Source organism: Cyprinus carpio, chromosome B12, assembly GCF_018340385.1.
Source record: "Cyprinus carpio isolate SPL01 chromosome B12, ASM1834038v1, whole genome shotgun sequence".
Lineage (NCBI taxonomy): Eukaryota > Metazoa > Chordata > Actinopteri > Cypriniformes > Cyprinidae > Cyprinus > Cyprinus carpio.
This window is the reverse complement of record NC_056608.1, coordinates 13,600,735-13,614,238: the sequence shown is the minus strand read 5'-3', so window position 1 is coordinate 13,614,238 and position 13,504 is coordinate 13,600,735. Positions and strand designations below refer to the sequence as shown.

Genomic DNA, 13,504 nt, shown 5'->3' with positions numbered 1-13,504 from the left:
AATCCTGAGCTGACAACAAGATCCAAAACACCATGACAGCACACTGACGTCACCGTGATTACAAGGATTGAACACAAAAACAAAACCATAACCCTTGTACACTGGCTATACCCATGCTAAGCTTGTTAGCACAGCAGCTAATAAACAGCCTTACCCAAAGTTGATCAGACACGGCAAAGTCATCAATCATCATCCCATCATCCTACAAAAAGGGGTAAAATGAACAGGGGAGAAATTATCCCCTACTAAAAGCTTGGATACTGAACTTAACCTTAAATCTGGTTACTGTGAAGAATAAACATGTTTACTATGCAGTCTGAAGATGCTACCTGCATTAATTCTAATAATAAAGTAACACGGATTGTGATTCTACATATTATTAAAATGCTACTCATATTAGAAGTTAACTAATTTATTAAATCAGCATGAAATACTGTATAAACGTCTTCTGATCTACAAGTATTGAAGCCGCAATGAAACTAAATACATCTGAATATGTTTTTTCCCGTATTTACATGTACATCAGAGTGAAACATTTAATTGAATGGAGGCAGATCTGAATGCGAGCTTGCAGTTTATTGTGAGAAAGGAAAGGGTTAAGTAGACTAAGTAGAGGCACACATCACCACAAGACCACAGGAAGATCAAAAAATTAATTTCATGCTGATGAAAGAAGATCTTGTAAATAAATTGTGATTGTTAAATCTGATCTGCCAGATCTTCAGCTGAGTATTGGCTCTAATGATAGCTAATTTCCTATGCTGAACTTTGTGATAAGTTATGTTATAAGTGAATCACATTACAGAATTAATGCAACCTTAAAATATCAAAACGCTGCAAGTGAAGTGAATAGTCTAGAGAATAAATCCAAACAGAGAAAGGCACCACATCCCCCACCGTTCTAGAGAATTAGCATCAAGCATGCAAAGTTTTGTAACAGGTTTTATTATAATAATATAAAAAAAAAACATGCAGTAAAGTAGTGGACTAGCAGAAAGACAGAGATTATGCAGGTTAAGAACACATACTGTACCAAATGTGCAAATAATCCAGAACCCTTAGCTATAAAAATTATGTACACATTCATGATGACCGTGATCTCTACAAAACTTTTTTTTAATTTCAGTCACAGAAATTAAGAGTGCATAAATACTACCTCTAATTTGATCATTTCAAAACATCATTAACAATCAGACTACACTATTAAAAAGTAAATAGCTCTGAGCAAGCCTGTCTGCTATAGAGATTGTGTGCAGATTAGAACTCTTGAGTTTCACACAGAAGCAAATAAAATGCAATTTTAAAAACAACTGAAAAAGTGACCCATGCACACCACAAAACCATGCTAACAGAAAGGACAGAATAAAGTGAAATGATACAGGATAAGAAAACAATGACTAGGACAAACCCTTCTCTGTTTAGAGTTACTCAACTGCACAAAGGCCAATTCTAAGATGAAATGCTGGACTATGCAACAAATGCAAACTAAACTACAAAATCACAAAATTAACGAGTTGCATGATATTTGCTCTGAATCAACCAGAGCTGATAATACAAGATGTTACAATATATATCTCACAACAGCTGTTGAATACACACCGTATATAAAATTAGAGAACGTACCATGACCTATGACCTGTACGGTCACCTGAGACAGTTCAAGGTTCAGAGGTTACCTTCTTCTTGAAGCTCTGCTCCACTTCCCATAGCTGGGCGTGTCTTTCAGATACAGCAACCTTCACCACATCCTGTTTTTTATTTATCCTGTTCCTCCAGTCTTCCTCTCCACTCTTCTTCAACAGGGCAAGCCTGCGAGAGACACAATCATGTGTCATCATGAATTCTTATATAAACTTTGAAATGCTTGAAATTAATTTTGTAGATGCATTTACTAATTAATAATTGTGTAGACTTTTACATTTCTTAACAAAAACATTTAATGGATGAGAAGGACCAGATAGTGAAGCAGCTAACAAAAGCCAAGCATGTTTGGGAACTCCTTCAACACTGTTGAAAAGCAATCCAGAATGTATATTTATGTATATTAGAAGAAAAAAAGGGTATATTGAAGAACATTTTGTCATTAATCAATTTGAATAGCTTGCATCAGCTTGCTTCCTATGGCAACAGACAGATGCCCATCAGTTACATAATACTTTGATCTTAAACCGGACACAGCAGTACAGCTCTTACAAAACTAAATAAACCAATCTATACAGAGTTATACACAATATAGTGTTACACGGAACTGGAATATGCTACACAGTAAGTTTTTTTTTTTTTAATATCTGTCCTCCTCCATCTGTGTGCTTGCTGTCAGACGACAACACAAGGAGGCAGTCAGATGGCACGAAGACATTACCGCAGCATCATTACTATCGACAGTGACCTATTTTATAGTCAAAAATGTTGTGTAAGAACTTGGAGCATCTGATGTTTCCATTTCTAACGTAATTTTTCTCTCAGCTCTCATTCTAAATAGAATTATTGAACTGACATATATTCAGAATACACAGTGCAACCCACTTTCCCCAAATAGTCAAAGTGGAACACACACACAGAAAAGACTAAGGCAGCTTTGTTTTACACAATTTACAATGTCCTGCTTTATAGAGATAGAAAGGTATCGTATTTCAATATACATCTATAGATATACATTGACCTTTGCAAGAGAAAATACTTAAATATGACATTCTGCTGACTTTTTTTTTCATATCACCACATCGTAAGCTTCACAAACTATTCAAAGATGTCATTTTGGATATTTAATGCTTTCATACACTAACCTCTCTTTGATGGACATCTGTCTGGCAGACATGATGTCTGAGAACTTGTCTCCCTCCTCTGTTTTAAAGTCAGTCTCCTGCTCGTCTTCTCTCCTGTTATCCTCCGAGAGGTGTCCGGCAGACTCTGTGTACGTGTGCGGTGCGAGAGAGCCACTCCGTAAAGAGGATGGGCCCTGCGATACAGCTGCTGCTGCACGTACTGTGGCTGTGTGCACAGGAAGATCTGTTAAACACAGATACAGGAAAGGCTTAGAGCAGCCCCAGTGATACAATCAATAACAGCTCACTGACAGGCGGAGCCACCAGAGACACATACAAACATAGTCAAACTTTCTCACACACACTCAGTCCTGTCAAGAATTGATGCTCACTTGAGCATGTGAATACACACATAGTAAAATTATGAATATGTAACACAGGAAATGAGCATCAGTTTCTAAGCATAAAAGGAAGCTTTGTTGCTCATGCTGTGACCATGTGGCTTAGACAGACATCCTTCTGTCTTTTCAAATGGGGAAAAGTTTAAAACCACCAGCCTGAATGACAGACACCAAACAGGAAGACTCTACAGAACATACGCACATCAGCACAAAACACATGTACAGCAGACACTACAGGAAACCATCATAACAAGCCATGCTTGATAAAACAGACAGTATATGACTGTGTGATTTGTAAGATGCACATCATGGGCACAGTAATACATTTAGGTCTAAATAGGGAAATATGCTTTTTTTTTTTTTTTTCATTTTGAAATTGAACAGTCAAATCAGAACCTTGGGGTAAAATGCAAAATTTTTAAGTGGGCAAATTTTTACATAATATTTTAAATACAATTTTAAATGATAATTAATTGGAATTAGCATTTAGTAATTCCATATAACTAATCTTTAACACTTTGTTTAAGATTGTGATTTCGAGGTTTGGCAGTTATGATTGTATTCCATTTGAGTGACCTTAATTAAATTAATTTAAAAATATTAATGACACTTTTTAAAGAAATACACTGCTCTGCTGTCTTCCTTTCATATCATTAAATCACAAAATACACAAACTATTCAGAGATGTCATTTTGGAAATGTCATACTTTCATATTTCATATCATATGATCGCCTTTCTTTGATTTAAGCAACTTTTCTTAATAAATGTATTAATTTCTTATAAATAAATATATATATAGTAAGATCTTACTGACTCCACTAAATCTTTGCTTGGAAGTATTATTTATAATGATATCAGATATATTTGGCATATTTAGTAAATATACAATGACAGTCGTGACCTGACTTCTCTCCCAAGGGGCTATCTGTCCTATTTAGGGGCTCATCTTACTCAAACAGTGAGGCAAAATTAAATTATAACTAAATAACTATGTCCTTCAATTTCCCCTAATAATAAAATGTATTGGATGCTATGTCACCAGCTTGTACGTTTCACTGCATGTGTCTAATTATATATCAGTGAATGTGCACTGCTCTTACAGAGAGCATCTTGCCATATAATTAACTTGGAAAAACAGATTAAAAAATATAAAAGATAAGAGTTTAAATACCTTGAAGTACAGAAACCTATGAGAAGATGTGCCACTTAGAAAAAAACATCACCTATATTTCTCTACCTGATATGGCTGCCTTTGAATTGTGCTCTCCATCTGTTTCTGAAGGGTCTTGAGGGGTCACCAGAGCCTCATTGTGCCCTTTATACTCCTCCCAGTCTCTGGCCGGTTGAGCATGTGGTGTCTGTTTCATGCTCTCTGGAGAGGGGAGTTTCCTCTTCCCCATGCTTAATAACTGCTTTTCTCCTTGGGCCTCCGGGAACACATCTGGGCTCTGATGAGCAGCTTGAGGTTGGTAAGGTGGGGAGAGTGTCTGCTCATAATAGGCAGGGCCAGATACATTGGGCATGGTCAGGTGGATGTCACCAGCATGTTCAGTGGAAACGGTTGAGGATCTCAGGGCCGAGGTAGAGGTGGATGCAAAACGAGCTCCACCTGCAGGCTGCAGCTATAAGAGGACAATAAAAGAAAAGGATGAAGAGTTTGAGCAGAAAAGGAAAGGACAGAAGATTTCAGAGTGAACAGTATGAGAAAGAGAAAGATTAGAGCAAAGAGAGAGGGATGAGATGAGAACAAAAAGTGAGTCAGCATGGGCAGGAAATGGCACATTCATCAACAGTTCATCAGCAGACACACGTCAATCATGCTGACTAATCAGAGGCTGACTTAGTGCATTTCCTGTAGCTGAAAGACGAGCATTGAATCAGCCAATAACAAAACAATTCACAAAGCCATGCCCTTTATATACTGAACCCGACTGTTCCCATCATGCCCTCAGAAACAGACACACTTAGTCACAGACACAAAAAAAATTTAATTTAACACTACTGTGTCAGCAGGGATTCAGGCAGAGTTGGGATGTCCATTCAGAATAAGATCATCGAATAGTAAGTATAGAAATGAACAATAATGAATAGAGGTTGGCAGTATGTGGTAGTGTACTTCAAAGCAGTAGTGTCTTTTTGCAATGGAAAACAACAAAGTACCTCTTTATCTTTTTAAGTAACATTTTGCATTACAATACAGTTTGATTTGTTGGGTAATATTGCTTTTTCACCACAAGCAACCACCCCAGAGTTTTCAATTGGGCCAAGACTCGATCAGGTGATGTTAGAAACGATTATTTTAGTAACAGCACGAACACAACTAACATATAAGCCCAAATGAAACAAACCCCTAAAAAAAGCCCTAAAAATGGGCTATAATAATAGCCCACAGTGATTAGAAATAGTTATTTCTTCATTATACACAAATTCCAGTGTGCATTTTCCACAAATTTTCTTTGCTTCGTCATTCTCTAATCACAGAAAGCAAAACACAATATAGCAAAATTCTTTGCAGAGTAACCCAGCATTAATTATGTTTATACATGAAACACAATAAACAGACAAAACATCATATCTGTTAACATCTCTCAACTCCATTTCAAAAGCACATAAAGACAGCGAAGCCTGTACTTGATCTACCAGCAATCTGGAACTACATTCACAAACAGAAGCATTTACCTCCATGCTTTCTTTGGAGTTGTACAATCCTCTAAACAAGATGCTTAAAAGAAATGCCAGAATTCAGCCTACTGGCACATAGGGACATGTATGCTGAAGCATTAGGACAACTGCTTCTAAGACACGGGACAATGGTTTTACTGCAGGCTGAGTAAAACCTTGGTTTCTACAAAATATCATACGGTTCTAGAGGACTCTGGTATCCTCATATGTTCCAGATCACTCAGAAGCTCTGAGAACTCCGATTCCTCGTCAAACATCTCAGAATCAGAATCATCCTGCATCAGAGACAAGCCACTTTAAATGTTCAATCGTATGTGTCTGTGTGTGTAGAACTAAGATTGATTACATGTCCGTGGATGCAATACTTCAACATATGCCCAATAAACTTATACTGTAAGAGTGAGCAATATGAGCAAAAATATAACAACAATATTGCTAAACATTTTGATTGATAAGAAAAACATCCTTATGACAATTTCCAAAATAATAGTAGACCTATTAAAAAAGTGAAAATCTAACGACACAATATAAATGTATGGTTATTATAGATTAACTGAACAACCTCACATCATCATTGTGTATCTGGGTGTTGACTGTTCGATCAACAAAAAAACCCATCACATTACCTTTCAAAAGTTTGCTGAAAGATTGTAGGGATGTACTTTAACCTGACTCATTTTCACTTTTTATACAGTGAAATGTAACATAAAATAGGTGGAAAACAGAACATGAATGGTAGTGAAGCGATGTAACTTGCTGCAGGTCATGACAAATGAGAATATTACGAATATAATGCATCTGATTTAATTGACGCTACACCCATTAATACTATACAGAACATAATTTTTAAAGGCTGCAAAGTAAGTATTAAAAACAAAAAAGTACCTTCTCAGTGTATGTAATTTCAGGATCAGCCTGCGACTTCTTAACCCTTGATTTCTGACTTGCTTTATAGCTTCATTGTTTCAGTTTTTTTCTCTTCTCCTCCAGTATTTAACTGACACTATATGGCCAAAAGCATGTGCACACCCAAAGATCACACCCATATGTGCTTAAATTTAATGACCAGTCATGATTCATGATTTAAATTACACGATGAGTAATGCACTAAACTGATACAATTCTCAACTGCGACATGAATAAGCATGGTCTAAGTGTTTAATGAAGAGACAGAAATGTTACATACCTGTTCAACCTCTCCTAGTGTGATTGGCTGAGTCTTGTAGCGGGCATTACTCCTACGTGACCGAGTGTCTCCCCTGGCCCGAGGGCCGTGGCTGGAAGGCTGTGCCAGGCAGTTGAAGAGTGCCATCTTCTCTGCTAGACTGAGTGTGGAAAGATCTGGCTCCTCTAGGCTATCCTGGCCTGGAGATGCATGGTGAGCTCGATCCGTCTCCACTGCCTCCTGAGCCAGCCGAACCTCTCTGGCCTGCTCCCTCACCTTAGAGCTCTGCTGAGATGAAGCCTGCAAGCTGTAGGGCACATCAACACCAGACTGTTCAGGAACACTCAATGTGTTTCATATTAATTCCACTATATCACCTGTAAGGCTGGGCTGCATTACTGTATTTATCATATATAATTATGATAATACTAAAGAATCACAACATTTTGTGTAAATAACTACTTGCATAAACTTGGATTAAACACACGTGCATGCATAGAATATACAAGCAATCCTGATTCATGTTACAGTATGAATAAAGCAAAGGTAACCCCAAAGAAACATTTTGGATGTGTTGTTCATTCAGCAGTCCATTTATCAACACAAATGAATAAATGTCTGCGTGAAAGGACAAATAAAACATTTCTTCATATTAAGATTATAGTAGCATGTGCTGATAAACATGTCATGCATTTTATATGCTCGACGTGTCGCTGATGAAGCAAAAAAAACACAAGCAACATGACTCGAATCCCTCCGAGCAATGTATCATACTTTCACAAGTAATTCAGGCACATTTAACAACTGTTAACATTTCATGACCATACAAAACATTAATAACATATATTATAGCTCAACACAAGTCAGTGATGATCAGGATAAGTTTATTTGTAGTCATGAAATTGTGGGTGTACTCTTAATTCTAGTAACGTAAACTAATGATCTGAATTTTCCTGGTTCTTAATTTGACTTTTCAAAGTTGTAAATAAAACAAACATTTTTGGAGTATGATTTACAGGAAAAATGTGTTTTTTCTTCTTCAAAATTTCATGTTTAATTTTATGTTGATAGGGAAAAAAATGATGCCCAAAAAATTCTCAAAAGAAAAAAAAACAAACAAACAAAAAAAAAGATTAAGCAGCACAACTGTTTTTTAGACTGATGATAAAAAAAAGTTTCCTGAAAACCAAATGTGCATATTAAAATGATTTCTGAAGAACCATGTGACCCTGAAGACTGCATATGTACTAAAATAGGAAACAATTATTTTAAATTGTAATGATATTTCAGAATACAATCGTTGAGTGTTTTTATCATGATGCATGAAACTAAAGAAAGAGAAATCTTTGTAAAGACAAATCTGTGAACATGCAAGTGACAAACATTAGTATTGATAAGAGTGACCATGCCTTTATTACACACACACACGCTCATGGGAGTGTCTGTATGTGTGTCCTGGGTACCTGAATTTGGTCACAGAGCTGCTGACTACAGTGGGCCTAGGAACACGCGTTACAGAGGTTTGTACAGTCACGGACTGTGACAAATGGCCAGGGACACTTTAAACCACACAGAGCAGAAGGAAAGAAACAGAGACAGAGGAAAAAAACTGAAGAAAACAGATCATAACTACATACACCACACGGAAGAAAAGAAAGGGATAGAATTTAAAGGAAAAAAACAGTGTACATACTTCTATTCTATTCTATTTATAACACACCTGTACATAGATTCATTTTATTCAAAAAACATTAAAAAAAAAACACATACATACGTGCATTTTATTCACATATCTTTACTTTTGTTATGTGTTGTTGTTGTCTCTGGGTACTGTAAGCTTTTGTCACCAAAACTAATTCCTTGTATATGCAAATATACTTGGCAATAAAGCTCTTTTATGACCGATTCATTTGTTGACTGATACATGTATGATGCTTACACTACAGTTTGGACAGTAAAATATAGAATTTTATTCAATTTTAAATTGACCAAAAGTGACAGTAAAGACTTTTATATGGTTACAAAAGATTATACTTAAAATAAATGCTGTTATTTTGAATTTTCTATTCTTCAAAGACTAAGAAAAAAAAGTTTCACGATTTCATCAAAAATATTAAACAGCACAACTGTTTTCAACAATGTTTCTTGGGCATGAAATCAGCATATTAGAATGATTTCTAAAGGATCACGTGACACTGAAGTTTAAAGCAGTGACTAAATAACATTTTAAAATATATTCAAATAGAAACCAGTTATTTTAAATTGTAATAATTTCACAACATTGCTGTTTTTACTGTATTTTTGATCAAATAAATAGTGAATATAAGAGACTTCTTTCAAAAACGTTAAAAAAAGTTACAGACACACCACTGAACTGTAGTTTATATCTTGCCAAATTTTGAAGCTAACAAATGTAAACATTTGGGGGGGTTTTGTGTCCTCAACCTGAATTATTGAACACGTCACATACTATAAAACTTACGTAGCAGCAATGACCACTTCCTCTGAGGTGACGGGCTGAGTGCGGGAGCGATCCTGACCTCTCCTCAGCCTGCGTTCAACAGCAGGGTTACGGCTCCATGCCTTCAAAATGGAACCATCTGAAGTCTTTTCAAGCTCCTAAGAAACAGGAAGACTAAAATAAATAACTTAAAATAAATATAAAAAAAAATAAATAACACTAAAATGCTGCATTTGACTTTGTGGAACTTTACTAGCTTGTTCAAGATATTAGATGTTTTTCCTTTAAGTTAGGTTTCTATTAGACTCACTAAATTGTTTTGATGGTCGCAATTAGTTATTTCCCGAAGTTTCAAATGTCATATTTAAGGAATGTGCATGTTTGTATAATGTGAGAGTTGAGACATAATGGACTGAGGTGTGCCCTCTTTTGTGCCCACAATTCTTGGAATGCCAAATTAATAAGCACGTACAACCACAGACAGACAAGTTCTGTTCCAAAAACAAGAAAACTGAAAGTTTAAGCTACATTGTTAGTCACCAATCCTGTTATATATCATACATCAAACCTATATCAAAGAGAGAACGAGAACTGAACTGGGGGGGGGGGGGGGGCACTGCCACAAGCTCAGAGAAAATGTACATCTTCATTCAGATGGCAGGATGATTAAGAGTCATGTTTTATTCAGCACTGAAATGTAACAATTAAATATTGTGCTATCTAATTTAAAATGCAGAACTTCACCCAATATTGGTGTGTTATGCATTTGTTATGTTTATTAGAGCATCAAATAGTTCGCTTAGACTCCACTGGAATATAGAACAGATCTGTGGTCGATTCTTATGCGCACTTCATGTAAGGGACAATATTTGTGTGGTCTGCATAACCATTGGCAGGGTTGTGGCCAACACAGAACGTTTCAAATAAGCCACTTAAAAAGATTTTGGTTAGGATGTTGTCTTTATAGACAGCAGCTCACTTTCAGGGTTTGGAAGAGAAGCACAGACACACTCAAGCACCACATACCCTGAAAAGAGAGCGCTTGGCGGCTACACTCAGCTTTGCTCGCTCATCCAACTACACAGGAAGGAGAGAAGAAAACACAATGCTAAACACAGAAGATTTTTCATGAGAACTATTTCATTAAATCCCAAGACTTTCAGAGGACAAACACAATGCTAAACACATGGTAGAAAGATTACACAAGCAAATTTCTGCTTCTCTACTGATTTCACGAAGGTTAACCTCAGACAAACCAGGGGAAAATACATCTATCAAATGCAGCGTATTTTATAAAAATCTGCTCTAATATAAAGTGTGACATGATTTATGAAACACTTAAAGGGACAGTTCACCCAAAAATTTAAATCTGTGACCATTTACTCACCATGTTGCCACCATGTTAATCTTCAAAATACAAATATTTTTAATGAAACTAGAGAGACTTCTATACCTCCATTGAAAGTTCAGGAAACCAAAACTTAGAATCATGTGTCATTAAGTTTCATTAAAAATATCTTAATTTGTGTTTCAAAGATTAACCAAATTTTAATGTCAAAGTATCAAATACGATTTATTTATTTTTACATCTTGCTCAAGGCAGAACTTTAACTGTTGAAAATGTTAGGGTCAGCATTAATTCAGCATATTTTTATTCAGCAAGGATGCATTAGACTGATTTATTTTCCCAAATAAATGCTGTTCTTTGCAGAAGTGTAATAACACTAAAATGTATTATGGTTTACAACAAATATATTAAGCAACACATTTGTTTCAACAAATTTGTTTCAATAATTCTATGTACTATCAGTATGAGCATGTCAGTTTGTAATACTGAGCTGCACACATAAACTAATGCAAAAGTTTTGTAATGTTATTGTGTCATCCTGCCCCATCACAAAGTTTGTATACATAAGCAAGACAGCAACTAAAGGTGGCTAGAGTGACTTTCTATTTTAAAAATGACACAATAGAAAGATATGTTATATCAAACCTTAAGTGATAACACAGATTGTGTTGTGTATGCAAAAAAGAAAAAAGACTTACCTTCAGGGCTCAGTGGTTCAGGGCTTAGATGAGACCTAAAGAGAACAAAAGTTGAAAACTTAAAAAAGGGTTACAATTAAACATCAAATCATTTTGGATTTTAAAATGATTAGGTCAACCAGCTGACTTGCAATAGTGTAAGCAGACAAAAGCAGCAGCATATTTAGGAAAAAGAGAATCAGGAAAATACACAAAGCAGCGAGTGGGAAAGTGCAGAAAACATAATCAGGCCTTCTTAATCCACAGTGTTTGACAGAATTATAGATTTCGCAACATGCCACAGAAATGGAAGAGGAAGAAGAAAAAAAGACAACAAAGAGCCTTTCATAAAAACCACTGACCAAACCTTTGTATTAGAATTCACTACACATAAAAACAGTATACAGTGTGTTAAAGAAGTAAAATTATTTAGTAAGCCAAAAGCTAACTTAGTTTTCTGCACATCAAGTGCAATTTTAATTTTGACAACTATATATACACAATATCGTGCATAAAACTACTCAAAATGCCTACCGGTCCGACTGTTCACGCTCAGTTGATGTGATAGGCTGTGTTCTAAACCTCTCAGATGTCTTTCTATTCTCAGTAGGACATATATACCGCAAAGGGCGACGAGATGAGCGATCTTTGACTCTCTCACTTCTCCAGGGTGCATGTGTATCTGGAGGCACCTCTTCTGCCCTATTATGTCACAAAGCATGACTGAATGAGGCAGCATTGAAGACTGGCAGGTGCACAGGCAAAATGCTAATGCTGGATGAATATTTCATCTAAGCAACCTCACAGTGGGTTAAACTAACTAATGAAAACCCTACAAACATAAAAAGTGGTTAAGAATTATTTTGTCAGCACAACTAGCATAAATACACACATAATTGTCTCTAGAAATACAAAGCTGCCAAGCCAGGATAAGACAGACAGACAGGCAGAAATGGTTAATTATTACTGACAAAGTGCGCACTAGACAAGCCGAGCAGCATGATGGCTGAAAGAACAGAGCGTGAAAATCTGCTGGTCAACTTTGAATGAGTGATCCTGCTGTAAGATCACAGTGTCTCTTCTAACATTTGTTTCTCAAAGCAGTTACATAAGATGAGATTTTGATTAACGGCATGTTAATCATCAATGTTAGATAATGTTAGTAAGTCGACATAATGATAATGTACCACAACCTACAGTTCGGCTTTCCGGGGACTCGCAACACTTTCCAGGTAGGTGTGGCGGAGTTGGGCAACTGAAACCCTTGCATCATGGGATAGGTGATCACCATTAAGCACTTTCTCCTGAGGGGCAGGCTCTCTGATTGGTTTCTGGATGGCATTCTGTTGGACATTTCCAGCATCCAAAGGTTTTGGCATATATCTCCCACTGGAGGTCTGGTTTGGGGCGTAGCAGCTAGCTTCAGCCCTTCTATGGGCCTCTCGAGCTCTTGTTTGCATAGACTCTGCAGCCTGAATTCGGGACACATGCTCTGTGTAAACTTCCCGTCTTGACTGACCTCCACGGCGCCCTCTGAGTTCATCTGCAATATCCTCCCTTCTGTGCCGACTGATGCCTGGGTTTACCTCTATGTTGTCAGTACTTCCTTGGCATGGGTCTTCAGTGCTCCTTTCTTTCCGACGAATTTCAGAAGGTAAAACTGCCTTCTTGCTCCGCAGGAGCCCCACTGTCCTCACATCCTGTTTTCCCTCTGGTTCAAGCACTTCTTGAGTCTCTTGTTTATACCTGGAACCGGATTCGTTGCCCATAGAGAAGTAGCTCTGGCACTGCAAGTCATGGCGTTCCTCTTGTCCAGGATGGGTTAGTCGCTGTTTGGCTGGAGCATCAGGTAGGTTCCGATTGTGAGGGAGATATCGAGGGTATGATTGGGGAAACTGGTTGTATGCAGGTCCTTCTGTTGTTTGACCCCTGTGAAATGGCTCGTCACAGGCCAGTCTCTCCCTAACTCGGATTTCAGAAGAAGAGAAAAGGGTTGGTTACTTA

The 13,504-nt window shown here is 36.9% G+C and overlaps 1 protein-coding gene across 1 annotated transcript in view; it reads right to left on the bottom strand.

The window, feature by feature from the left end:
• LOC109096621 (supervillin-like) overlaps positions 1–13,504 on the bottom strand; it is a 43,364-nt gene that overhangs the window by 15,991 nt on the left and 13,869 nt on the right. Inside the window, 9 exon segments of the mRNA XM_042734849.1 lie at positions 155–202; positions 1,677–1,809; positions 2,787–3,009; positions 4,405–4,789; positions 7,036–7,321; positions 9,497–9,633; positions 10,502–10,552; positions 10,678–10,700; positions 11,522–11,556. Coding sequence (XP_042590783.1) covers positions 155–202; positions 1,677–1,809; positions 2,787–3,009; positions 4,405–4,789; positions 7,036–7,321; positions 9,497–9,633; positions 10,502–10,552; positions 10,678–10,700; positions 11,522–11,556 — 1,321 coding nt within the window.